The sequence below is a fragment of the Falco punctatus genome (genome assembly GCF_963210335.1).
Source record: "Falco punctatus genome assembly, chromosome: 7".
Classification (NCBI taxonomy): domain Eukaryota; kingdom Metazoa; phylum Chordata; class Aves; order Falconiformes; family Falconidae; genus Falco; species Falco punctatus.
The window spans coordinates 34,613,303-34,641,232 of NC_137587.1; the positions used below are offsets into that span (position 1 = coordinate 34,613,303).

The following is a 27,930-nucleotide window of genomic DNA, read 5'->3' on the forward strand; positions in this document are numbered from 1 at the left end:
TTGCACAATGAGGATAGCATCCTTCAGTGGAGCCTGAGGAGGCTGGAGTGGGGGCTCAGGGGCTTTTTAGGGTGTTTTGAGGGTTACTGATTTTAACGTCTTTCTGCAAAAAGGCCCTCTACCATAAACATTAATCAACCATTGTATTCTGCCTTTTAGTCTTGAACAATTATAAGTACAGTTTTGTAATCTTTAGCCATATTTACTGATACTCAAAGGCAGATTCTATCTTGTTAGATTGTTATAAATGGGACCCCAGGGAATCAGCACACAGGCAAAGGCAGATGTGAGAGAGCTTTCTCTGAGCTCGGGTGTGCTTCAGTTTTCTACTGCTGAAATTACGAATGTTTTGGAGGAAAAAAAACAACTTTAGTTTCCTCTGCCAGATCATTACATAGACTAAAAAAAAAAAAGATCCGTTTTTCTGAACTTAAGATTCTTTTAAGGTTTACTGTTAAATTTCAAAGTGTGTTTTACATGTGCTGGCCACTTGTATGCATGAAAGTTTTAGAGACAGGCGCAGAAAAGGTTTCTGATTATAAACAAAGAAAGAAACCCACAAATTCTATCTCATTCTCTCTTAGTTAAATAGATTGTTTCTGCTCCAGACCTGTTTCATAATACCATAAAACACAGGCATGTTTCCTACACTAGATTTGAGAAGCTGTCACATTAAAGGTAAACTTTTAATCTGCTATAGACAAACAGCACACATTTTTATTTCCTGAGTAACAGCTCTGGAGAAATGTTTAAACAAGAATTTAAGAGCTTTGTGGTAAAACCACATATAGGGGTCTCAGACAGCTACTGGGTTTGAGCTTCTTTTCTTTGTTGTTGCCTTTTTTTAATTCTTTAAACAACCTACTCTAAAGTAGACTTCTAGTAGCAGAGTAACCAAGATGCACAGTAAAGTGAACCTCTAGGCTTGCTTTTATTTCTAGTTAATAAAAAGAAATGTTTTAACTGAAACACAGGACCAAATTTCTAGTTATACATCCCCATCTTTTATTTTCTTGAGACTTGGAATCAAATACATTTAAGAAGTTAATTGTGTCACAATTAGTAACACATTAGTTCTCCGATATTTTTAATAGCAACCCAGGTTTTTCCCCAAGGCACTTAAAAATGGCAGCCTTGGCTATACTCTCCGTTTTTTAAAACTCCCATGCACTTTCTTCTTTAAAAACCTCCCACATGCATTTCACTTGGGTCTGAAAATACCAGCACAGATCTTAATCCTGCCGACACTTACAGACATACTCAACTTTCTGCACATCAGTAATCCCGCTGACTGCAAAAGGACCGTTGGCATACCTACAGCTTGGTGCAGGCTAAGGATGCAATCCTGCCTTCACTAAAGCCAGTGGCAAAACCCCCATTGACGTCAATAAGATGATGCTTTAACAGCCAGTTTGTTGCAGGACTGGGACCATCCTCATTTCAAGGTACTTTCCCAAACTCTCTTTTGGGGTTGGGGTTTTTTTTTCTCCTTTTTTTCTTCCTGCTCTTTCTCCCCCTCACCTCCCACGCTCACTCTTGTGCGGCCCCATATTGAGACCACTTGAAAACTTCTGCCTTTCAAATCCCTCCGCAAGGGAAACCCCCCTCACTGAGACAGGAAACATCCTTTGCAGGTAAAGCTGAAAGAAACTATTTTGCCCCGCTGCGTGCGTTTGAGTAAACTAATTAAAACCTGGGAACCTGGGTTCCAAATGATGCCAAGAAGCAATCATTAATATGAGCTGAACTGAAATGGGAAGCTCCAGACATTTAAAATTAGCTGTAAGAAAAGGGTGTGTGTGTGTGTTAAGTGGAGGGCAAAGATTTTTTTTTGTAACTTTGCAGTAAAGCCAACTAAGTGCAGCTTGGGCTGCATGGGGTTAAAATGAATTTGCGGGGGGATGCTGTACAGTGAGGGGTGAAGGTGCTGCTGAAAAACAGGGGAGGGGGAAAGGGCTCGGAAGCACGGCAATGCTGTGAAGAGCAGGTAGAAGTGAGCAAACCAGCTGAACCGCTTGCAGAATTAATCAGTAACAAAGAGGCTGGAGCTGTTGGCGGGCTTCAGCCCTTGAACCTGGACTCTGCTCTATAAATTTCAACTTGGAATGGCTCTCTACTTGTTGAAAGACAGGTTGGCTCCAGGCCAAGCCATAGGGGGAAGGGAAAAAAAAAAAAAAGGCCAAAAAAAAATTCCTTCTTGCTCAGGAAACTTCCCTTCAGTTTCTAACTCTTTTTATGAGCTAGTAATAAGGCACTCTAGAAAACGGGAAACGAAAAGCAAGTATTGAAAGGAAAAAATGAGCCAGGAGTTGTTTAATAAAGAAAATAAAACAAGTAGGTGCTAAATTCAAATCTGGATTTTGCCTGCACACAAGTACATCAGCTGTAATAGAAGACTTCAGGATGCCTTGCCAATAATTCAAAGGAAACTTTTACAGTTACATTAGCTGGCTACAGGTTAGATTCTCAAAATAGTAAATGTCTTAAAAGAAGACTGTTTAATCCCTGTCTGCCATCTCGTCTTGTTCTCTCCTCCCCCAGCACTCCACCTTGTTTAAATGACCATTATGAAAGCAGCGTAGTATAAAAAAACATGTAGAACCATCATTTATTCAGCAGCATCTCTTTCTTTTCCTATTTTTCCCCTCTTCAAACAGGGGGGTGCGGGAGAACCAACGCTCTCCTCAGCCTCTGCTCATTGCTAAGGCAATTTCAGCCACAAATACCTTGCCGCCGCAGTGCTTTCCCAGAGTAAGCAGACAAGGAGTGGGCTGGGGCAGAGTGAGGGGCTGGAGTGCAGAGGGGGGAGCTGTCAAAGTGGGAAGAAAGAAGGCAAACATCTATTCAGAAGCCAGACGCGCTGAGCTAGGTCAGCTGCAGGGACACAGCCCCTTGCAGCAGCTATGCAATTATGTCCAAAGTCTGCACAGCACCAAGAGTCCCAAACCTGCATGCCAGGGCTGGACCAGAGGATCTAGGGCAGCTGGAAGAAGGTATATAATGACTTTAATTGCTCTTCAGAGATGCTAAAGGTAGATGAGATACTCTTTAGCTAGAGCAGAGGGCTGATGCTCTATACCGCTTGCAAGAATACATGCAGATAAAATAGCCTAATGAGAGAGTGGAGAGAGAAATATGGTAAGTGCCAGCTGTGATCAAAAGGTGAAATAAAATATCAAAATAAAATGCAGCCTGATCAGAGCATGGGGGACAGAGATACACAATCTCTTCACCGAAAGTGGCTGTTAAGGTAAATTAGATTAATCACTCCTACCTCCTTTCCTCCCTAGACTCTTTTGTTTTTGATGAAGGGGCTTACTCCTGTAATGCTGAATGCTGTCCAAGGCTGCTGGACATTTAAAGCTATATACTTAACATGACTGTGACACACACATATCCTGTACTTCCACTTTCCAGGAAAACAGGGATCTGCTACTTGGTAGGTCTTTTCCATCTGCAGCTTTTATGACCCTACCGAGAGACCGGAGAGCAGTGTCCCCGTTTTCTCGCTCAAGAAATACGCTACCAAACACCAGAAGAAAGAGCAAGTTTAAGAGCTGTTGGACTTAACCGTGGTTTATGCTGATCATGCTCAAATCTTTCTGCAAAGGCATACATGCAAAGAGGAAAAAACAACAACCGCTAAGTAACCACTTCACATCTGCTATTAAGATTATTAAACTCCTTACAAGCAGTATCTACCCCACCTTCCCCACTACACACAAACATACACACACCCCCAAGCTCTGCAACATGGCAACTAGGAGCCAAGACGGCTCTCCCGCTGCAGCAACCACATTCATTCCTGTTAAGGGGTTAACGATTCGTTTCCACTACTTCTCTCGAGAAAACCTACAATGAAAACATTGGCTCACGAAAGCGTTCTCACTGCCAGAATGCCACAGCGCGAGTGAAAAGTCCGTTTTGTTTTCATTACATCTCTGGGATTTCCGGCTTAACTCCTGAGCTTAGACACCAAATCCCTAGATACCCCACCCACCCACTTTTTCTTCTTTTTTTTTTTTTATAACATTTCTACTGCACAGCCCACCAATTACCATTTGGAGGGTGGGAGGGAACAGGGAGAAGGAACCATGCTGAAAAAGATGCTCTTGTCCGAGCGAGTGTGCGTGTCTCCCAAGTCAGAAGCTAACCAGTTTCTCCAGGCTTCCAGGGTTGTCTGCTGAGAAACACAGTTTTATTTCTGTACCTGGCCTCTCTCCTCTATTTCTCACCCTCCAGGCTCCCATCTTCCCACTTGGCCACCAAAGCCAGCACTGAAACTCAGCCCCAAATCTATGCCCTTTGAAGTTATGCGACATGACATAGAAATCCAAGCCTTTCTTGTACAAAAAGTATGATTACTTCACAGGGTTTTTTTTCTCCAGTTATGATAGAAAAATGTTCCAATCTCCAAAAAAACCTAGAAAGGTTCAACCTTTATGTCACAGCCGATTTGGTCACTGTGTGTATAGGCAGCACAGTTCAAACACGGGCTGAAAAAGAAAAACAATCTATGGAAAAGACATGAAGGGAGGAGGCAGCCTCATGCTATAGCAGCACTTCTGTCCTGCTGAAGCAAAGCAACAATTTCTGTGCCTTTATGTATTTATTCACCATCAGAGAGGAACAGCAACTTTTTCTGTCTATATGGGTGCTTTTCTCTTTTGTAATACTTGCACGCAACTGGCTCTCCTTCAGCTACATCCCAGCGCAAAATTCCCCTGCGAATGCACACAGACTCCTTTCTTGTAGTCAATACTCCACTGAGCACAAGCCCATTGCTATTAGTCACATCCAGACAAATGCCAAAGCAGTCTGTAGGATGGTTGGGCACTATTTTTACTTTGCTCCTAACAGCTGCTTGCAAAGTTGTTAAGAAAAAGAAGTAATGACTGGATGACCAGTGCCTTTTCATCATGTATCATTAGTGTTGCCTAAAAACTCTACCAATCTTTCCATGCTAACAGTAATCGGAGATACACAGATGGTTTCTGGTCTTCCACACATGGTCCAAGTAATTTCACAAGAGGGACTAAATAAAGACAAAAAACCACTTTGTTGGGTGACATTTTTACCAAGCTGTACCTCTGAGTAAGTCCAGAGTCCTTCCACTGAATTAAAAGAGGGTAAGAGAAGTGCCAAGCCAGTGCAAGCAAGCAAGTTTTGCTCTTAAAGAGTGACTCCCGATGCACATCCACCCCAGACCAACATGGCCACATGCACTGAACAACCACCTTAAATCCCCTCTCATCAGCCTGCAAAACGGCACTTCTGCCAAAAAGGTTTTACCTAGCATTGTCACACATAAAACCAAAGATGACTATAACTAAGAGAGATTAGAGAGAGACAAAATAACAGCAGAGAGCTCCCATTTTGCAGTTCAGTGCCCTGTGCATTCAGGGGCAGGTCCCCGCTTGTGCCGCCCAATCAATCCGGCATGGCACAGCCAGTTTCAGGGGAGTTACCCCAGGTGGAAATGGGGCAGAGCGGGGTGAACCGGACCCCCTGCTGCCCCTCCAGCACCGACACCTGCCTTCCCCGCCTGGCGGGGTTCCTAACCGCACACAGGGTGCTGAACATAACTTTGAAAAACAGGATGGTAAAAGGAACAAAACAAAAAGCTAAAACCGGCAGGGAGGATCAAGGGCATAATATTCTTCAGCGGTGTTTTTAGCTTGGTTTTTTTTTCATTTCATAGTTGACACTGGTAGAGCCTCGGTGCCTGGCAATGTCAGATCCTGGGCAGGACATGGCTGGGGGTGAGCTGAGATGGTGGCAGGGAGAGGGCAGCCGGTGGCCCCTGGGCTGGGGCTGAGCAGAGGGCACTGGAGCTGGGCCACATGGGTGTGGTGGAGTTCAAGCAAGGGGAAGAAAATGTTTTGTAATCAGCAGGTTTCTCACCTTTAACTCCCGCCAGGATTAGCAGGGTGCTTACCGCTGCCTTGGCGGGAGACACAGCCGCAGCCCGGCCATCCCTCCCTGCCAAGCTGCAGGGGCACGCTGACAACAGGCGGCTGCCAAGCCACCCCTGGGCACCCTCCACACCACTCCTTCTTAGGATCCCCCAAAGTGGGGGATCATGTCCCCTGGAGACCCCCACACTGGTCTCCACCTGGCCTCACCGGCAGCCTTAAAACTTTAAGCCCTCAGTATTTCAGCAGCCCCTTGTCATGCTTGAAGCCACAGTGAACCAGGGGAGGGCAGCTGCCACCACAGGCCTCAGCCATGCGCAGGGGATGTCCTGTCCCCAGAGGAGAGCCAGGCTCCCTCGACATCCCCCCTGCCCTGCTCCAGGTGCCAGCTGGGCTCTGGATGAGATCACCCGGTTTGGTTTTCTCCTCACGACCCAAGTCAGGCCCTCGGTGAGGTCCCCAGGGGCAGGAGGCTTGCTCCTTAACCCAGCTCCCAGGGGAGCGGCAGCTGGCACTCGGGGGGGTGGGGGGTGGGGGGGTGGGGGGGTGTGTCCCCTCCACAACACCGATTAGCAAAACACATTGCTAAATACTTGATGAAGCAGCAGAGGAGGAGGAGGAGGAGGCCTGGTAACTCCTCCATGCTCAGGGAAAGCCTGGCACACGTGAGGGAAGAAACAAGCCTGGAAAAGCCTCACGAAAAGGATTGCAGCTGCAACTCAAGTTTCTTGGGCACTGTTACTACACTCTTCTGGAAGCCTCTTCACACCGTGTTTTTCCTGGCCTGCCTTAAACAAGTCACTCCTGTGAGACCCACTGCCCTGGGGAGGTGCCATGGCGGCCTGGGAAGGGGGATGGCCCCAAGCTCCGTACCAGCTCTGTGCTGCTCAGGACACCACTCCCCAACCTGCCCAACATCGCTGCCACAGGCCTCAGGTTGTTTCAGTTCATGTTTTCCTCCCCTCACGTGTGAAGGCATCACGATGGCTGTCTGAGTCCTACAGTTAATGCGGGTGTGCGGGTCCATAATGGTACATTGTAAGTGAATGTCTCAGGGTAGACAGCAATAATAATTAGCTGTCATGATTTGAAAAAAGGATAATCCATGTCATTGAGTTAACAATCACTCACACAACACACACGGATTTAACTAATCTTAATTTGGAGAAAAATAACAATTCTAAATATATCAAATAGCCTATTTCATGGCAACCTGCAGCGGTGTTTATCTCTGGCTTCCAGCACATACGAGTTATTTAGTTTCTCTCACTGGCAGTTTTACCATTCAAAAGCCTGAAATGAACATTCATGGAGCAGGGGTTGCAGTTAAATCCTACCTCTGACAGGGAGCCTTTTTTCACGATGCACATCTAGTTCAAGTACATAATATATAGAGCCCAGTACTGGCGGCTGGGATGGGATGAATAAGGAATTGAGATCAACCCCCTCCTCTTTCCTGGCACCATCTTTGCAGAAATTAACTACACTGTCTTAATGAACCTCTGCTGCTGGTGTGGTTACCTGTCTGCAAGGGTATGCTACCCCAAATGTGCAGACCAGCCAGTGAAGCTGGAGAAGGTCTGGTCCAAGAGGTGCCTGCCCCACAGAGTCTCCCTCCTCTCTGCTGGGGTTTTCTGAAACCATCCAGAATTAAAAACAAGCTGTTCAGTAGTTTTTCTTTAATCTGGATTGTTTCAGAGAGTCCTGCTAAACAGCTTGGTGGCCCGCAAGCCCAGCAGCGCCATGAGGAGGACAGGAGATACCATCAAAGAACAGCAGGAGCCACCGCCCTGGGGCCTTCTTCAGCCAGGACAGGTCACCTAGTTATGCCCAAGATCTGATAAATATGAAAGACAGAGGTATAAAATAAAACAGTGGCCTAAATTTTTCCAAAATATCTGCCAGCGGTAAAGTGAAAGAAGCAGTGACTGATAACTCCTAGCCAACTCATTGGCCTGGCTGTGTTTTGCTGTGCAACAATCTGGTACATCTGTTTGATACTATCACACCCTCTGTACAAGAGGCAGAACTGATTTTCAAACAGGTCAGCCAATTTGGAAAAAAAAAAAAAACAAAACAAAACAACTTCACAGGACAGACTGCTCCTAAGCAGGTCACGTCCTCCAAGTGCCAGCTAACATGTTACCACGCACCTTACGGACAGTGATAACTAAATGAAAGCACCTTGAAAAGCTTGGATTTGCAAGTTACCAGTCAGGAAAAATGACAGATTTCATTATCAGAAGGTCCTTAAAGGCTGACTGTGGAGATAAAGTTGCCTTTGTCTCTACTGATACCTAGAAATGTCAGTTGGAGATGTGCACTGTGTGTATGCAAATTCTTGCAGACTCCTGAACATTACCTGTCTCCCTCCAAGTGGCACAAGGTCTGTTGTGTGGTCAGGAGGCATTCAGTGACCAGAGCAAGCAGAGTTACCAAGGAAGAAGGAAAGAAAGAAAGAAAGAGAAAAAAGAAAGAAAGAAAGAAAGAAAGAGAAAAAAAAAAGAAAGAGGAAAAAAAAAGAAAGAAAGAAAGAAAGAAAGAAAGAAAGAAAGAAAGAAAAAGAAAGAAAGAAAGAAAGAAAGAAAAAAGAAAGAAAGAAAAAAGGAAAGAAAGAAAAAAGGAAAGAAAGAAAGAAAGAAAGGAAGGAAGGAAGAAAGAAGGAAAGAAAAAAAGAAGGAAAGAAGGAAAGAAAGAAAGAAAGAAAAAAAGAAGGAAAGAAGGAAAGAAAGAAAGAAAGAAAAAAAGAAGGAAAGAAGGAAAGAAAGAAAGAGAAAAAAGAAAGAAGGAAGGAAAGAAAGAAAGAAAGGAAGGAATGAAGGAAGAAAGAAGGAAAGAAGGAAAGAAAGAAGGAAAGAAAGAAAGAAAGAAAAAGAAAGAAAGAAAGAAAAAGAAAGAAAGAAAGAAAAAGAAAGAAAGAGAAAAAAGAAAGAAAGAAAGAAAGAAAGAAAGAAAGAAAGAAAGAAAGAAAGAAAGAAAGAAAGAAAGAAAAGAAAGAAAGAAAGAAAGAAAGAAAAGAAAGGAAGGAAGGAAGGAAGGAAGGAAGGAAGAAAGGAAGGAAAGAAAGAAAGGTAAAAAGGAAGAGAGGAGGAAAGACCTCAGTACTGCGGTGCAGCCTGCACCAGAGTGAATGCTCCCCACCTCCTCACAGCCAGAGGGAAGAGGGGTGCAATGGCAGAGCCAACCTCAGCACCTGATGTACCCTCACTGCACTCAGCCATGGGAAGCTGTAAGGTTTGGCAGCTTAGTCACACCACAGAAGGCCACACAAATAATTTCGACCAAATAAGAAGGTCTACAAAAATAACACAAGATCAAGGAGAGGAGCTGAAACCTATTTGAGGGCAGCAGCGGTGGCAGCATATTTCAGGGAGCCCAAGTGGCGAGTGGGTGATTTCTGGCTTCCCTCTTCAAATATAAAGACTCAATTATCTTTGAACAGCTTGCTTTACACATGAATTGACACATTTATTTTACAATAAATAACTGAAAGTTATCTATGTTTCCTTTACTGTTAATCTACACAAAGAAATAATAAACAGAGCTTGTCTACAAAAATGCAACTACTGCAGTCCTCAGAATTCAATTAAGCTAAAATAATTAATGCTTCCACCATATTAAATTACTTTATACATTTGAGCCACTGAATTTTTTTATTCTTTAATCTTTTTCGCCTTTTTATTTAATAAAAAAAAAGTTAGTTTCAGAGTGGGGCGGGTGCTGGCTAGGAGGGGGAAAAAAAGAGCATGATTTGCTGTTAAAATGTAATGGTCTCCTTTAGCTGACACAGCATGTAGAGTGTTTTGTGCCTTTGATTAAAATAACATTTTAAATGCTTTGAACAAACATATCTCCCCATACTTCTAAGGGATTATTTTACATATTTCTTGGTGGAATAAAGAAATTCATTCTTCCTGTCGCAGTACAGAAAGGCTAAGAATATCTTTCGTCACATATAAAGTAAAAATACTGTAGGCTGTTGCATTATTACCAAAAAAAAAAAAAAATAAAGAGAGGGGGTGGCGGGGTGGGAGAAAGCTGCCTTAGAGATTAAGTTTCCCTTTTATGAAATCGTATTTAGTCTCTTTTTTTAACAAATCTAACAACAATGCTCTACAGCCGCTCACTGGGAAATACCTTTAATGTTAAATGCAGATTCTGATTTTCTTGGCTAATGCAGAAAGCCTTTCTATTGAAATATAAATAAGGGGTTTGGTATATCCCACTAAAGCCTTTCCAGTGAATGACTTCTGTGGGTTTTTCATGGCTACCCTCCATGGCTGTAATGTGAGGCTTTTATCCTACTATTGAAAACTATCCGCTGCTATTAAAAAAAAATATGGAAGGACACTGCACCTTTTTATCTCGGAGCTGGGCTCCTAATTGAGAAAGCATTATTACTGCACTATTTAGTGGATGTCCCTATCTCTGTGCACTGCTGAGAAAATGCCAATCAAATGATAAACCCTTTTATTTCTCTTGATTCAAAATCTTTCCGACATAGTTTCATTTGATATTCAGTTGAGTCTGAAAGAGATTAGGTGCTCCAGATTGGCTTTTAATTTTTTTTCTATGCTTTTTCCACATGTGAACATCCCCTTCACCCCTTCCCTCAGCAGATTTTCTGCATGGCAAAAGCATTTGTTATATCGATGCTGACCCCCAGATGCCAGGATGGGACAGCACCCTGTGGGCTTGGTACGGCAGTTGAGGTATTTACGGACTGACCTTGGGTACAGATTAGTAAAAGATAAGATCTGGACTACAACTACAGCATAGGTCTCCTGGACCAACCTTACTAAGCACTGGGCACTTTCTGCAAGGGGCTGAGCACCATCAGCTCGCACAGAGATCAACAGCTATTGACAGTGCTCAGCACCATCCAGGAGACCTTCAGCAGACTGGCCGAGAAGGTCTTTAATATTTCTCTGCTCCCACCAAATGGGAAGGAAATCTAGCCCTCAGAGCTGCTACTCCATGAGGTAGTCATCTCTGCCAAGAAATGCATTCACAACTGCAAAGGGATGGGGAAAGCTGAAAAAGAATGAGGAAATGACGGGGTCAGGCCTTACAGCAGGGTTGCATACAACACTAGAGCACAGGCTGCCCCCAAAGCTACCGGCTGCCCCATGCCAAGATGGTGACTGCACCCAAAAAAGGATTCCTAGAAGACAACACAGTAGTCAATGAGCGGCATATGCCCTCTCCTAAGAGGCAGATCACCTGGAGATTTGAAGACTGCAGCAGTTCAAAGTTCGCATCCTCACTTATATGATGGCCAAGCCCATCAGAGGTGCTGGGGACTGACTCAGAGACCTCCAATGCTAAAAGCAGGACTCTCTAAAGCTTCAACTGTAAGGATAGGAGCTTCTTACAGGTCTTCTGGGGATCCTGTCATGGGGACATCCCTACTACAGGCAGGATCCTAGACTGTCAGATCTAATCCCATAGGACAGTTCCTAGAGAAATCAGGACAGTGGCAGCAAAGACAAATTGCTACTGGTCTCCTGTATGGGATACAGTCGATTTGAACAAAAAAGGCCTGTTTGAGGGGAGACCCTGCTGTGTAACATAAAACCCCCACTCACTAGCACGGAGCAGAGCCTTCCTTTCACTGCTGCAGAGGAACATGCCGCTGCAGAGGGGAGAAACGCCCTGCACAGCGGAAGCGGCCCCATGCCAGGCGCTCTGCAGGAACCGCTGCACAGCAGCTCGCCCAGGCAGATACCATTGCCCACCTGCCCACCTCTGAGCCGGGAGGTCCGCTGAGTAAATGTGAACTGCACCACGTAGGAGAATTTTAGAAATGCCTGCAATTTGCTTTACCCAGGCCAGCCCGTGCTCTTGTCTCCTCATTCAAAAGACCCGTTTGAGGCACGCACGTGAATGCAGGTGTCGCCCACCCGACTCCAGCCACCTGCAGAGACCCAGGAGAGGTGGCCCAGGAAGTAATGCAGACCAGGAAGCTGACATCTGTCCCAGCAGAAGGAACAAGCAAGGACTTAACCCCAGCTTTAGCCCACACAACTTCTTTCCACTGCAGTCAGTTGGAAGAAGATTTTTCCACTGACGTCAGTGGGATCAGGATTTGGTCCTTCCCAGTAGGTCTGCATGTGACAAAGGGTATCTGAACTGGACTGAACTGAGCATTTTACTAAAGTCCCCTATCCCTCCACCACTGCAACCTGCTTAAGGATGCTCCTGAAATGGTTTCTGACCCAAACCTTCTGCTTTTTCCTACATGTACAGGCTGCCCCTTGGCCCTCCTAGGGGACTGAAAGGCCGCTTTCTCCAGGAGCTGGCCCTGCACAGATAGCTACATGGATTTACATGTGGGGTGGACAGCCCTGCTAAGCCCTGAAGAGCCATGAGGATCCTCCAGACTGATGGCTCCTATAAAGACCTGTGACTGAAGCCTCTGTTTCATGGCACTTTCTAGAGGGCTCTCCTTAAAAGATTACCTAGGCAGTTGATTGAGTGTAAAACATGCTGTACCTGCAATGTTCTCCTGCTTGGGGCAAATTCCTTTTGTAGGCGTGAGAAGACGGTCTTCTTCATCGGGTGTGACTTGGATCCCGATTTCCACTGGCTCTGACACTTTCCTGAGCTCGGCGCGTGAGGAGGGGGGAGGGCTGCTCTTATCCATGCTCTTTTCATAGCAGGCACCACCAGTGCCATTGCACTGTTTTCTCTTGTGCTCTATAAAAACCAAGATGTCTCCCAGCGGGAAGTTCATCTGACACTGTCCACAGGTTAACAAGTCGGGGTCTGTCCCGCCTGCGGCGATGCTGATGCCACCCGGCTCTGCTATTGCCAGGCTCTCATCCTCGTCGGCGAGTGCCGGTTCCACATGGTCAGCCTCTGCTTTACATGGACAAGGAGAAAGAGGGAGGAAAGGGGCGAGGGGAGAAGAGAAAGAGATTGCTTTGAATGTTCACAGACTCTGAAGGATGCATCACGAGAGGCCCAGCCTCCCCCCAACCCCCAAAGAAGGCAAGCCTGATTAGATCTTTCTTTTATTTTTCAGCTTTTCCGCTCTCCCAGAATGATTTCAATATATTTCGCAAACAAGCCTGCCTGAAACAAAATGGAAAGGCTGACCTGGCATAGCTTTCCTGACAGCTCCTTCCCACTGCTGCCAGCGCTGCAAGGATATCAGCAAAGAGCCATTTTGCAAATGTTCAAGCCCCAAGTCACTTTCTGAAATAGTTCCTCTCTTTTTATCCCACCTTCTCATTCCCACCACGTCTCTCAGCCATCTGGCCAAGGCCCCATCCAGCAAAGCTCATGCACCCAAATCCCTCCTCCTATTTCAGAGAGAGGGGAAAAGCTTCTGTCCTCCAAACAAACAGGATCAGGCTCCCTGTGGCATACAAAACTAGTACCACCTTGTCCCATCACAAAGATACTGCCAAGGTTAAATGACCACCCATTAGCATGAATCACAGCAAACTATTTGCAAGAGTAAGGTAAGGAAGATACAGTCTCATGCGAAGTTAAGGGGTTTCAAAAGTGCGTACAGTGGGAAAGAGAATGAGGCACTTATTTAACATACTGGGAATATTGGCTGAGCCTGAAATCTTCCACTCTACTTTCCTGATGTCAAATAACCCTGCAGTTGTTATATAGGTTCATAAAAGTTTTTTGTTTAAATCTTGCCCACAGACCTGATGGATTTCATACCATTACCCCCAAAGACTGGGAAAGCATTTCTGAGTGACCTGCATCAGTTTCTAAGAAATACATAACTTCTAATTTCACAATTAATAAAACACAGTGTGTTTTTAATGGGTATTTAGAAGATAATTCTTACATTATAAAATAATTATGGATCACAATCCATTTCTGGGGCAAAACGTGTTTTTTGGTTTGTTTTCTCTTGTTCTGCTGTGTAACTGCCAAATCATACAAACCTTGGTCTTTACTCAGGCAAAATTACCACTGACTTTTGCCTAAGGCTGTTTTGCCTCTGCAAGGACTATAGGATTTGGGCTGAACAAAACAGAGGAACTAACAGTATGTAAATCAGTGAGTGAGACCTCTAATCGAATCAGGATTAAAGGAATAGGAGGAAAAATGTTCACTACTAGCCCGCGCAGTTTGCTTATGTGTTTCCTGGGGAAAGCAAGTCACACAAATATCTCAAAGAAGTAAGACAGAGATAAACAGATGTTATAATCCAGATCTGAATTCTCATCCTGGCTGAAAAACAAAAGGAATTTTGTCCCACTCTTCAGCAAATTGAAGAAGAAAAAAAATACAAAAAACAAACACGCATAGGAAAGAGATAAGAGGTAGAAGGTGAAATGTATTACCTGGCAACAAAAATGGTTGAACCTTGAAAAAGGCAGTTTAGAAAAAGAATTGCCCCCATTTTTGCCTTCCAGAATGAATAATTGATGGGTGTATCTACCAGCTGTATTGCAAGTTTCATCAGACTTCACTAACAGCAAAGCGGAGAGCAGCAGCAGCACCAGTGACAGCAGAAAAGGACAGGGACCTCAGAAAAGTGCTCAGGCATGAACCATCCTGCTGGAGCAGATGATGGGCACGGGAAGGCTTCCTTTTCCTAACTCACACCAAGCTTACCAAATACACAGCAAAATACTCATTCTGAAAACCATGAATTACCTTTTACCCCTTAATCTAAGCTTAAAAGGAGTTTGAAGACAATACTACATGATTAATTCACCAATTTATATCATGAAAAGATGCCTCCTTGCTTTAGTGAAAATGCAGCCATAACCCCGCGCTGAACAGGGACTGCTGGGAGGGGAGCGGATGCCTGCGAACAGTGTGTCACGATGCAAAAGGTAATTATTTAGTTCTGCACTTCCCTTTAATGATCTAACATTGAGCAATATTGTTTATATTGAAGAAAGCTTGCACCTTTAATTACCAATTACATATACATCATTTTAGAGCCAAAAGAAAAAGACTGTGAAAAGGGTCCTTTAGAAATGTGCACGCTATTTGTAGGAAGAATTCCTATTAAGGGGGAGCAGTGTGTCAAAATATTAAAAAAACCCATACAGAGAGGCACACACAGGCATGCAGATACACACGCGGGAGATGGGACAAAGAGCTGGAAAAGACAACACAAAAACAGGAACTGAACCAAGGGTTGTAAGGAAAATGCTTGTTACTAGTTTCACCTAACATTCCTGTAAAGCCTTCAGATTAAAGTCTGTCTCTTAAACGAAAAAGGCTGAATTTTGGCATTTATATATATGTAACAAATAAAAAGAAAAGCACAGAACTCAACTTTATTATCTTTTTTATGTGAGGATTTATATTTTTTTGCCAGTGATTTAAATTGTGTTCTTCAGAAAATGTAGCAAAAGTGCTGCATTTGATAAGGGTCCTGACCAGGCATCTGTGGAAACATGAAGAAGGTTTGAACAGCTAAACTGTTGTGAATTCTTTCTTTTCAGTTCTACACTTCATCTGAATATTAGTTAAATCCACATATGCCTATTCACTTACACTCGCTCACTCTCTCTTTCCAAGGACTCTGCAATGGCACTTTTTTAAAACAACATCTGGTATTCCTTCATATTTTGGCAGTCGTCACATTACCGAAAATCAGCTTTTCGTTTTCTTGGTATGCCGAGCCCTCGTGATCAGTAGTAATTGGGTTTCAAACTATCAAAAGATTTTTTTCCTCAACTCTATTTCTGATTTGAGCTTAACAAATCATCAAGCATGAGACCAGCCATACACCCAACAATGCAGAAGCTATATTACATCCTCTTACTCAGGACGTGGAAAACAGACATAAAAGAATGAAAAACAAAATACTGAAAAGGTCTTCAAATGCATTTTATCCATGTCGATTTGCATTTTTTTTTACTTGGCATTAAAAAAAAATAAAAGGCTTCCTATTGACAACTCAATTAAGCCATTAAAAACCTACATTCAAGTAACATTACAGGAGAGATTTAAAACCCACAAAGGGAAAGAGAAAAAAGCCTGCAAGTCCAGCCCATAACGCATCAGGTCATGCCTGGTTAATACAACAGCCAAGATCTTAGGCTGTTTAAGGAGTCCTTTAATACCAATGGGGCAATTTAGGCCAGTCTCAATCTAAAGTTCTGACTCCACTTGTGTCTGTGGGTTTCAAATGAGTCGCTTCACATTATTTGAATTTAACTCTGTGGTTTTATTGCTGTTTGTTGGTAGCTGGACTTGAGGAGAGGAAGGTGTTTCCTCCCAAGTATTTATTTAAAATTAATTTCTTTTTTTTTAAGAAGGAGAGATCAAGCTACACAAAATAGGAGAAGGGAAAACATCTCATCTCCCTTACATGGGAAAAGGAAAAAAAAAAATGCAAACGAGCTATTTCCAGCCAGGACTCGTGCCCTGGTTCTTCCAGGTGTGTTAAGGTGTGCCTGGCATTTTCTCTGCACCCAGAGATTTCTCTGAAGAGGACTGCCTAGGCATTGCCCACCTAGGGAGCACAGCGAGCCGGGGACAGACGATCTATGGGGACATGAGTGACACTGTTTTTATCCAATGGCTTCATGAAATTAATGCAACCGGACAATCTAAATCATTTGCTTTTCTCTGAAAAGCGTTACACTTGCTGGCTAGACTGTAAGCAGCGTCTCCAAGCTCTCTGGCTGCCAACCACGTCAAAATACAGTGGACAAACTTCTTAATTCCATAAAAGCACTGTCACAAAACCACCAGCACTCCTACTTCAGCGTGGTGACATCATTAGAGCATATGTGCCCCATGCAAACAATACTCTCATGCCCAGTATTAAAGCAAATGCACATGCAACTACTTTCTGCCTGTCAGATGTCTCAGAATCATACCCATTAATAGTGAACAAGACTGTGTTACTAAAAATCACTTCCAAGCCCTCAAAGGACAGAACCGTAGATGCTTGTTCACAGGGTACGGGTGAGGCTGGGTCCGGGCAGCAGTAATTTCTTTTCTTGCCTTTTCATTGCACTGCAGAATCAAGGTAAGAAGGGATCTAAAAGTTGCCAACCTATTATCTTCATTTTCCCTGTTCCGCAGTACCAAAAGGAGGCAGAGAAAGGGGAAAAGGGAACGGTTTGGTGCTGGGCCAAAGTATTGCATGTGAAACCTCCCCTCCACGGTTGGTTTCTGCACAAATCGATAACTGAACAGTTAAGACAAGCGCTGCCAGTGTCTTTGCCACAGAGGTGCTGCTGGGTGCCCTGCCTGCCCTAGCACCCCACCACCGCCTGCCCTTGTGCCCATCTGGGGGGAGAAGCACAGGCTACCCCAGGGGCCACCCGTCTCTGGGATGAGCTGGGGCTGCCCAGGGTCCTGGTGTCCAGGCACGGAAAGCCACCCGCAAGTGTGCCGCAGTGTGCCGAGCATGCTGTTCTCTGCACACAGTCACTGCTGTCTTGAAGGCACATCCAGAAAGAGCTCAGCTTAGCTGGGGAGCGAGCACAAAGAAGTGACTTCAGGGTGTTGCCCCAAAGCAGGCCTGAAAATTATGTCCCTTCAATCAACACCCACATGTTACATTTACTGTAACATCAACATGCTTAACGGAAATGGCTCGGATCACACGCTCTCTGGCTGGGTTATCGCCGAGATCAGTGTCAGGATCCTCGCTGCACAAAGACTAACGCTGCTCAAAGCGGGCGATGCAGCTCCTCACCGTCAAAGTTTATCAATAACCTGTTTCCAGAGCCTCTCCGCAGCTCCCTGCAGCTGCAAGGTGCAGAGTTGATCTTATGCCTACATATTGCATCAGCATCACATTCAGTGGTACTAGGCACCGCTTATCTGCCATCAATTTTTAATTTTTCTGAGGACTGAAAAACAATTCTTTGTAGGTTTTTTTTCTAAATAGAAGTCTGAGTCGGCCAAAAGAGGCAACTTGGTGGGGAAGCCCCAGAAACGCAGGGGCCCACAGCTCTGCTTCACTTTCCCAGCAACTCTCAGGCATGTGCAAAGTGCACAAAGGCGGCCAGAGCAGCAGCCACGCTCCGCCGCACCATGCATGGCCCCGGTGCCGCTGCCAAGCCGCCGCCATCCGGTCACCCGCCGCCGCACGCCAGCCCCCGTCCCTGCATGCCAGCCGGCAGCATGGCACAGTGGGTGGCGATGGCCCACAGCGGGCAGGACAGAGCCCACCACCCCGGCACAGCCTGCCAAGCCGCCCCTGCTGCGTACCGACAGCCAGGGGACCAGGACGAGAGGATCGGGACCCAGCCGTGCAGGGAGGCTGAGGGGGGAGAACCCGTTTCACTCCAAAGCTTGAGCAAGCCCCGCACACAGCTGTGAGTTAGTAGTCAGGCACCTTTTGCAGAAGTAGCCTGAATCCCTCAGAAAGCAGTTTAACCCTCTGTACACACCTGAGATGCAGCAAGCCCAAGCACCGCCGCAAAGAGCTGGGCAACACATCAGGGTTTAGGGAAAAGAAGGAAAACTGCACAATAACCACGCCGGACCCAAATGGAACAAAAGCCGAGAATATCCAAGGATCTGTGTGAATCTCCAACACTTGTCAGATGTTATTTCATCAGAAACTATATATAGTGTTAAAGAAGGGAGTGGTGTGTCTCCTCTTAAGTAAACTATATGTTCATAAAAAATTATTTACTGCTTTTGAGAGTGGAAAATACACAGGCTCTTCTATAGACTGCAGAAGCTGTAAATCTCCGCAGATAAAATGGGATGTGATGATGTGATATAAAAGCATTCTTTGTTCCCCAGTGAATACATTTGTTTTATTTAAAACTAAACGACAACCAAGGAGAAAAAGGAGCACTTGGTGCCACAAAAGGAGAAGGAACAGTATTTGGGTACAGGTTTTTAACTGGCATGGAAAAGGATATTGGAAGCACAGATTCTTACCCAAGAATTTAAAAGGCATGATCAAAATTAAGTAATTAGTTTTGAACATGTATTAAACAACAACGGCTCTGTTCTTTTCTTAAGAATGAGGCTCAAAAGAGACTGTGTTTCTCAATTGTGTATGGCACACTGTTGCTCATATACAATTTTCTTAAGCCTTTTTTTTTACTTTCATTGAAGCATATTCATTATAACATTCAGCGAATTTATGGCTTCTTCCAGTGGCTTAGTAAAAGAGGTCATAAAAAAGTTAAGTAAACCAGTGTGTTTTTTTCCTCTCCCTTAACTTTGGATTCCTTTTTTATACTGTGCTGTCTAGTGCTTAGCCTTTGGAAAGTACCTTGGGCATATCCAGCACATACACAAATTATCAGCTGCTCCAGGAAAAAAAAAAAAAGAAACACCAGAATTTCTTGCACTGAGGCAACTACACAAAAGACTTGCATATGTCAAAAACACAGAACTAAGTCCCTGTGAATGCTGCACCATTAATCAAATCCCCGATCTGGTGTCACTTTTGCCAGTAAAATGATGATATTCTTCTAACCCCCTTCTACTGGCGCGTGCCTGCAACGCATGAAGTGTGTCCCTCTGCTTTAATTTGTTTTCGAATAGCCTGCTTTAGGCATTTTTTATATATCCTTTGGAAAAAAAAAAAAAAAAAAGAAAAAAAAAAAACCAAACAAGAAAGAAAGAAAAAGAAGCTGCTACTTAAAGCTCCAGCAAGGATCTACAGTACCGAGCAAGCAACAGCTTTTCAGGAAGGAGGGCAGGCAACAAGCATATTTGACTGATATTTAGGAGCTGAACACACAACTGCCTCCAAGGCTGTAACCGTGGGTGCAGAGGAACGGTGTGCAGCCTGCCCAGATACATTTTCAGAAAGTAAATAAACACGAAAAGAGGAAGATGCTGTAGTAAGAGCAGCTGAATGAATCATGCATTTATCAATGCATGCAGTTATTGATGCTTTTTCCCTCCCTCATTAAAAATATACATATATATAAAGCCGTCTACAGCCAATGCTGATGCTTCACCAAGCGCTTTTACAGTATCGCTAACTTTAAAGCAGGCGATAACCCCCAGCCCCTGTTTATTTTTCTGCGTGTTTTCTCTGGAGGCTACTGAGGGGAGATCAAATTCAACCAACAACTGCAACGCAGCCCTGGCGAAACCAAACTGCAACTGAAAAGAAGGAAATGCTCCAGCAAGGAGGCAGAGAGCCATTTTGGGGTAGTAGGTCTCCGCAGGGAGACTTTTCCACCAGGCTTCGACCTGGATGAGACGGGTGGGAGGCAGAGGAGGGAGCAAGAGGAAGGGGAGCATGGGTGTGCGTGCACTGGGTGGGCAGAGGAGAGGGGAAGGAAGAGAGAGGAATCATTGTTTCTCTTGGTAAAAGTTAACACTCATGGAATTTTTTCTCTTGGTAAAAGTTAACGCTCACGGAATGGAAGGAAAGCCACAGTCAGCAAAGTCTGAGGTTTCGGAAGGGGAGAAGGGAAGGTTTTCCCCATGGCTGGGGAACACTAGCATCAGCAAGCGGCCCGGGCACTGTGCTCTTCAGTTTACCGGTCTGTCAAACGAGCTGGCTCCTGTCTATATGCTTCCAGCTACCTCAATTCAAACATTAAATGAGGTAGAGAAATCATCAGATAAATTGCTGGCCCTCTCTACCCAAGAGTGAAGGGTTTTTGTACAGCTGATGACAGCCCTGATCTTTTGTCTGACCTAATTTACTTCTCTTTCAGGTTAGAATAAAGCGTGCTTTCCTGTCGCAGGATAACCTCCATGCACATATTGCACCCTAAAAATAAGAAGACGCTTGTGCTATATTAACAATATCATAACTTGATGAATTGCTCAGACTGGGTGAAATCAACATCCCCTGATCGAAGCTTCCCATGTGCACGCCGTGAAATTATATGTTTGGGCGAGAAAGTGTCCCGCTAAAGTCCGTCCACGATGCACAAGCCGACTGCAAGCAGAGAGCAGCACAAGCCTGGCAGAGCAGCCTGTGAGCTGCTCAGCACCAACTTCTATGTGACAGATGTGATTTTGCCTTTATTTCTCTAGGAAAAAAATGCCTATTTCCATAAACTGCAGATTTTTTGCTATAAGGACCTGAAGATCAAAGTACAGTACACTATCTCACATCAGATCCTCTCAGCAGGGGTACATGTGGCTTTCTGACATGTAATCAATGCCAAATTATGTACGTGCATGTCTGCTTTATTGCTGTACACACTTTTTCCTAGAACTCCAGCTTCCTCGCTCTGTGTTTTTACATCCACTGGAACAAACTAACGGATCTCCGTGGGTTGTTCCGCCCCACACACACACAGACTTGCTCATGTACAGGTATCATTACCCCCCGACTGCCATCATCTGACGAGGACAAATCGAGAATTTAAACTTTGCATGTTGACAATAAAAGGCACTGTTAAAAACTCGTTTTAATTAAAAACTCCTGTCCGCCCAAACCAATTAATCAGCCGGGATTTAGCTAAAAAGAGATTTGTCTGGCTCGCAGCCCCTCTCAGCTAGCGCTATATAGATCTCCTCGTGAAAATCGATACTACAACTTTACACTGGGAGCACCGCGCAGCGCCGTGGAGCGCCGGAGCCGCGGCGGCTGTTTCCCGGGGCAGCGCACCGCGCCGCAGCCGCAGCCGGGCAGGGCCGGCCCCGCAGCCCATCACACGGGCTGCGAGCTCCCCCTAGTCGCCAACACCCGCCACTTCTCGCCAGGGGCACAAGGCAGGCTCGCGAGGCGGCTGAGCAAGCCAGCAAAGTTTATTTTGGAAAGTATTTTCCATCAACAAACAAGACGGAGCTCGAAGTAATCCAGGTGGGAAACGGAAGGGGAGCGACCAACTTGTGCGAGGCATTTTTTGAGCGAAGGGGTTCGCTAGCAGCAAGCGCAGCCCTGGGAAGAGCCGCTGAAGAGGTGTCAACTGAAGTCGGTAACTGATATCAATAATTTGTACTACTTCTACGAGCGCATACTCCTCTAAGTCATAATTATTGTCAAATATGCCACAAGACAACCCTTTGTTCTACAGAGAAATGTACGTTTTGCGCAAGACAAGGGCTCCAACCGTTCCTGTTAAAGGCAGCCAGGTTGTAAAATCTTCAAGACCTTTATTTCTCAATATTTAAATAAGCCTGACAAAATATGCTCTGCATCTGCCGACCAGCAAAAAAATGCAAAATTATTTCTCACCCACTGTACATCCATTTAAGCCCCTGAGCACATCAACCAAAAAGGACAGAACAACCCACATCCACAATCTAGTTACTCTGCACTAGATTTTGTAAAATATTTTAAAAGATCAGAAACTATGAAAAATTGCTTTATTTTTCTTTTTTATCTTGAAAGTCCAATACAAATATATTCAAATGAAAGGCAACCTGGAAGTCAACAGCACACAACCATTTTTGGGCTTTTTTCCTGCCTTATTTAAAGCCAACACATGTAATGTCTTTTAAGAGCATGTTAAGCTTTTCTGTGCACAGCTAGGCAGATATGAAAAATGCAGCCATCTCCAAAATAATAATAATTTCCTCTAATTCTTCAGTCACAGCTTACATTCTCTTCGTATTAGAGTTGATTACATGGGGGGGGGGGGGGAAGGGGTGTCGTCTGTAGGAAAAGTACCTTAATTGCACTAAATCTAAATTCATTTTAAGAAAACCTCCTTGAAGGAATTTGCAAAACTTTGACATGCAAAAATTCATAGAGGTTTTTTTATAATTATTTTTAATGACTACACATAAATACAAAGTGATAAAGGAAATTACTACTCTTCCTATGGAACCTGTTGACCAGGTAGTGAGGAGCCTCCTTGGGAAACCTGGTTCTCTACCTGGAATTTTATGATTTTACTGTGCCTTTCCCTCCCAATCTTTGCTGTTGCTCTACAGAAATGTTCTTGGTTTGCCACCTTCTGCAAAACTGCTACCAGTGAGCTTTTCACATGCTCTTGCCTTTCACATGTCCTTCAAATGCAAAATGCAAGGCTAGTTTGAAACCAGATTTCTCAAGTTAAAAACAGAAGATCTGAAGCTGGAAACTCAGCGATTTGAATCAAACCAAAGTAACGTTTCTTTGCACAGAACAGCTTAACAGCTCAGCCTCCTCTTCCCTACGTGATCGCCTCTTCTGCTTTGTCCACCCATTAAAATGAGCTCGGCTACCAAGTTTGTTCTGTCCACCACCACTGAAGAAAAGTCCAGAGCTGCTCTTTTCTCTGCATGTGTTTCCTCTCTTTTTGTCCTGCACATGCATCCCTTACAAGGCTGCCTGGGAAAGACTGGCAAGGAGAAACAGGCCACTCCGTTTTGCAGTCTTAAAGACCACTGTGCTAATGAGACGCTGCAACTCTGGAGCATAACTACGTTGCAGCCTCTCTGCTTTTTGTGTTTGTTTGTTTGTCTTACACTCAGGATCTAAACGTTTCTCTGAACACCAAGAGCATGAAACCCAATAAACTCCAGCTGAGCAGTGTCAGAAAACCCTTCTCTCTCCCTCTCCCTCACCCACCACCCACCCCCACCACCCTCCATCTCTCTCCCAATCTCTCTGTCCTTGCCTGGCACAGACCTCCAATCCATCCTGAAATGCAACTCTCCTGACAGACGCCAAAAAGGGAGAAAGAGAAGGCGGGGGGGGAAAGCCCATGCTAAACATGACATAAATACAAGATTTCTGAAAACTGCATCAATTCATCCCAGCTTTGGGAGCTTGGCTTGGGGTTGGCTTTACTTTGTTGAAAGTGTTTCGGTTTCCCATTCCATTGCCCGCTACTTTCCAAACTCCCCCTTACAGAGAACAGTCTCCCTGGCTCCTTTTCCCCCCACGAATGACACCTTCCTGAGGAGTGCGGAGATTGCGAAACCCCCCTCCTGCAAGCCCGCAGCTGAGGCTCAGCGCCTGTGCGCTGCAATGCCTGTGCTTCCTGCTCCCCAGCCCCAGCCGCAGCCCCCCGGCCCCCACCACCTCCTCCCCTGGATACCTTAATTTTTTTCTGCCACTGTTCAGTATGCAGCGTGATTTCTCCGCCAGCTTCCTCAGGATGGAGAGATAAATAAATACAGGAGGAGAGGGAGGGAAGCGGCGTACCGCTCTGCTCTCCATTCCTCCCCAGCCTCCCCGCTAAACCCATTGTACACGCAGCTCATCGGCACCTTTTAATGCTCTCCTGTCTCATTATTTACTTTCAAGTAAAGCGATCAGAAAAGGAGATCAAATTGGAAGAACAAACCTACCTGGCTCTCTTCTCCACCCCACCTCCCCCCCCCCCCCCCAGCAGCAACAGCAGCAAGAAATGTTTCACCCCTTTAAACAAAATCAGACGTGCACAACAAACCAGATTTTCCGCACACCCCCTTTCAACACCCCACATCTCCTTGCAAGTGAGACAAGAGAAGTAGGAGAAATTGCACTGGGCGATTTAGAGGGTTGTTGATGCTTTTTCTTAAAAAATAAAATATATATATAAATTTTTTAAAAAAGGGGGTGGGGGTGGGGGGGTGGGAAGAAGCCATCAACAAAAAGGGAAATGCATTTTCCAAACCGGATGGTTAAAAACAAAAATGCAGTTAACGAAGGGGAGGGAATTGAGGAGGGGGGGGAAATCCACCTTTTATGGTGATGCAAATCTGGTTCCAAAATAACAATGAATTAAAAAGAAACCCCCCCAGAAAGAGCTGAATACCAGATGCATCTTCATTTGTGTTCCACCAGCTGATGGGCTGGGGCGGGAGGGGGGAGGGGGGGGGGGGGGAAAGGAGGAACGGGTTAAAAAATAAAGGCGCACACCAAGAAAAAAAAAAAAAAAGGGGGGGGGGGGGAGGAAAGACAGAGCGAAAGAAATTGAAATTTCGGGACCCAAACCGTCCCCCCCACAACCCTCCACTACGAAAAGAAAAACAACCTCACAGGAGGTGGAAAAATTATACACATATCTCGATTCCCAAGGAAATCTTACAAACAGAAATTTATCACCGGTAACAAAGAAAGAGAGGAGCTCGCAAGCACCAAATGCTCCTGGCAGATGGCTCCTATTCTTGGCTTTCAGGGGAGGGGAGAGAAGCCGGGGGAATATTTTATTTATTTATTTAAATTCTTTAAAATCTCAACATAAATATTCGGATCCGCCGCGGCTCAGGCTCAGCCCCGGGCTGGCTCCATGCGCACCGCCGCCCCCCGCAGCACAGCAACTTGCGGACTTGGGGGGGGGGGGGGGGGGAGGGAGCCGGCCTTCCCGGCGGGGTGCGGGGCCCCATCCTGGTCCCCGCCCCCCCAAACCTCGAAACCTCGCCGGGCATTTTCTACCAGCCCCCCAAACGGGTCAGATGCTATAGGAGGTAAACTGGGACCTCCCTGACCTGACCTTCCCCCCCCCCCCAACCCGCCCCGCCCCGGTGGCGGCGGCGCAGTGGGGAGCTCTGAGGGTCCCGCGCCCCGGGAGGCGCCCCCCCTCCCCCCCCAGCGGTAAAAGCCCCGCGGGGACGGGAGCGGCGGAGCAGCGGAGCGGGGCGCCCGGCGCGGAGATCTGCCCCCTACTCTGCCTGCAGGCGGTCGCCCCTCTCCCGGGGCTGGAGGGGTGGGAACGGGGAGGAGGGGGGATGCTGGAGCTGGAGGGAGGGGGGGCGTCTCCTTCCCTCCCCCCACTTTATTTTTTCCTTCCCTACTGGGGGGGGGAGAGTAATGTGTGTGTTTTCATTTCACGATAGGAGCTTCAGCAAAGTGCAGCCTCTGCTCCCTGCCCGGGCACCCGAGCCGGTGCCGCTGCCCGGCATTTCGTGCCCTCCAGCCCCGTCCCCCGCCTTAGCTCTCTCCGCGTCCCCCGCCACCGATAGACACCCCCGTCCGCCCCCAGCCCTCTGCAGCCTTGCCTCTAGCCCCAACCGAGCTCATCCTGCCTTCCCTTCCCCGCTTTGGAGGAGAGTTATCTCCCCCCGCCGGCGATGCACCTGGGGCGGGCAGGGTGCAGCCTGCCCATCTACCTGCCCCGCGCCCCCGCGCCGGGGGGCTCGGCGCCCGCCGCTGCCGGCCCGCCTGCCCCGGCCGGCCCACTGCCTCCATGTGCTTCCCGTTAAGTCCCCCCTGGCCGCTCCGCTTCCCCCCCCCTCGCTACCCACCTCGGTCCGCCCCCCCTCCCCCCCCGCACACACACCTCCCGGCCGGGCTGTCACGCCGAGGCAAGGCGTTCAGCCAACTTTTCCCACCGCTCCGCGCTGCCCCCGGAGCAGGGAACGAAGAGCAGGGCCGGGGGCGAGCGGCGGAGCCCCGCGGGGCGGCCCGGCCCGGCGCGCCCCTCTCCGCCGCCCCCCGCGCCCGCTCCCGGGGGAGCCCCGCGCCCCCCGCGCCGCGCCGCGCTCTCCCCGCCGGCAGCGCCTTCCCCGCTCCACGCCGCCCGCCTGCCCGCCCGCCTCACCTCCGCACCACTGCAAAAACGCACAGCAAACTTCGGGCTTCTCCCCCCCTCCACCCCCAGCCCATCCCCCAGCCACACACCCCCCTCCCCTCTTTAGTTCCCTTCTCCTCTCCCTCTCTCTGAAGTCATTTACCAGCTTTGGTTGCTCCTGGAGTCTCCCCCCCACCCCCACCCCCCCCAACCGCTTCCTCCCCTTCCCTAATTTTGCTCCTCGATTTCGGCTCGGTTTGGTTCCAAGTTCAAACTTACGTGTGATAATCTCTCTTTGTGACAAGTGCTGCGGGTTTCCCTGCTTGCGACGGGACATTGCCCTGGCATTTACACTGGCATCGCCTGGAGAGCTGCACTGGTTTGGGGGGATGTGCTGGGGGGGCGATCCTCCTCCTCTTTTTTTTTTTTTTTTTTCCTCTTTCTTCTTCTTCTTCTTTATCGAGTTCTTCTTCTTTCAAAAAAAAAAAAAAAAAAGAAAGAAAAGGAAAAAAAGCCTCCTTTTTGTTGCTGCTGTGGTGCACTGGATGGGATCCCCTCTCAATTAAAAATCATCATCATCAGGAAAAGCTCTTTCTCGCTCTTTTTTTTCTCTCTCTTTCACACACTCTGTCTTTTCTCCACTGCTTCTGCCACTTGGACTTCCAGATCTCTTCTTGAACTTAGGAGGATATGCACCGCCAGTGACACTTTTCTCTTTCCCTGTTTCCAGAGTGCTTGGCAAATTGGCAAGTGCGCTTTTCCACCAGGAGGGTTAAAAAAAAAAAAAAAAAAAAAAAAAAAAAAAAAAAAAAAAAAGGAGAGAAAATAAAACAAAATAAAGAGAAAAAAAAGCAGAAATATAAAAAAAAGTACTAGAAATGGGATTGCCCCCACACAAAAAAAAAATGCCAAAAAAAATGTTTTTCAGAGATTGACCCTTGCTGGGTAGATATATAGAGAGAATTTTTTTGAAAAGGGGTAGCCAAAACTGTGTCTCCTCTTTCCCAGTTCAAGTGGCACTGCTTTGCCCTGGTGCTTTTGGATTGCCAGTGCTCCTGCACCACTTTGCACTCTTCCCCCCTCGCCTGGCACTGGGACTGGAAGGAAGGAAGCCCCCAGTGCAGCTGGGCTGGTGCTGGCTATTACTATTATATATTGCAATGTGAAGATGGCGGAGTCCTGGTTCTCTGGGAGCGCTCTGTCTCTCTATGGCTGGGGCTGCCTCTGTACAATGGGATAAAATTCAAGTTCAAGTGCGGACGTGACGTTTAATCTGCACTAGAGACAAAAAGACCCAGAGAGTAGGAGCACTGGGGGCGACTAGCGGTGGCTTTTTAACATTGTACCCTGCAAGAGAACAAGAAACGCCACTCGCACACACCGCACACACCCGCACTCACACACACTCGCGCACACCCGCTCGCACGCAGCCTACAGCGCAGCGGGGCTGGGGACCGCGCCGGGCTTTGTGCAGCGCCGCGTTCCCGGGGACGCGGGGTGCCGGCGGCGGGGGGAGCGGGGGCAGGCATGGATCCGCATCCTCACGCACGGCCAAACTTCCCCGAGCCCGGCGCCGGCCGCGGCGGGGGCGGCTGGGGCGGGGGCGGTGGGGCGGCCCGGCCGCGCTCGGGGCCGGAGCGGCTGCCCGGGCCCGCGCTGCGCCGCGCCGGGCTCCGCGGCCGAAGGCGGCAGGGGCGGGAGGCTGCGGCGCGCTGACCGCCGGTGCCGCCGCCTCGCCGTTACTCATCGCGGCT

The 27,930-nt window shown here is 46.8% G+C and overlaps 1 protein-coding gene and 1 long non-coding RNA gene across 6 annotated transcripts in view; both read right to left on the reverse strand.

Moving 5' to 3' along the window:
* Nucleotides 1-26,941, reverse strand: part of BCL11B (BCL11 transcription factor B) — a 96,836-nt gene extending 69,895 nt beyond the window's left edge. Inside the window, exons 1-2 of one of the 5 annotated variants that reach the window (XM_080396130.1) lie at nucleotides 26,456-26,941; nucleotides 12,411-12,779 (exon numbers count right to left, since the gene is read on the reverse strand). In XM_080396130.1, the coding sequence (XP_080252256.1) occupies nucleotides 12,411-12,779; nucleotides 26,456-26,513 (427 nt within the window). In that variant the 5' untranslated portion in view covers nucleotides 26,514-26,941. Of the gene's footprint in view, nucleotides 1-12,410; nucleotides 12,780-23,779; nucleotides 24,261-26,455 lie in introns of those variants that run through there. The other 4 variants (XM_080396131.1, XM_080396133.1, XM_080396134.1 and 1 more) reach the window with 4 other exon arrangements.
* Nucleotides 4,011-8,409, reverse strand: LOC308067373. Its single transcript, XR_013929577.1, has 2 exons — nucleotides 6,652-8,409; nucleotides 4,011-6,608 (listed from the first exon to the last, which is right to left on the reverse strand). It is a non-coding gene; the product is annotated as an uncharacterized lncRNA (long non-coding RNA).
* Nucleotides 26,942-27,930: the final 989 nt, after the last annotated feature.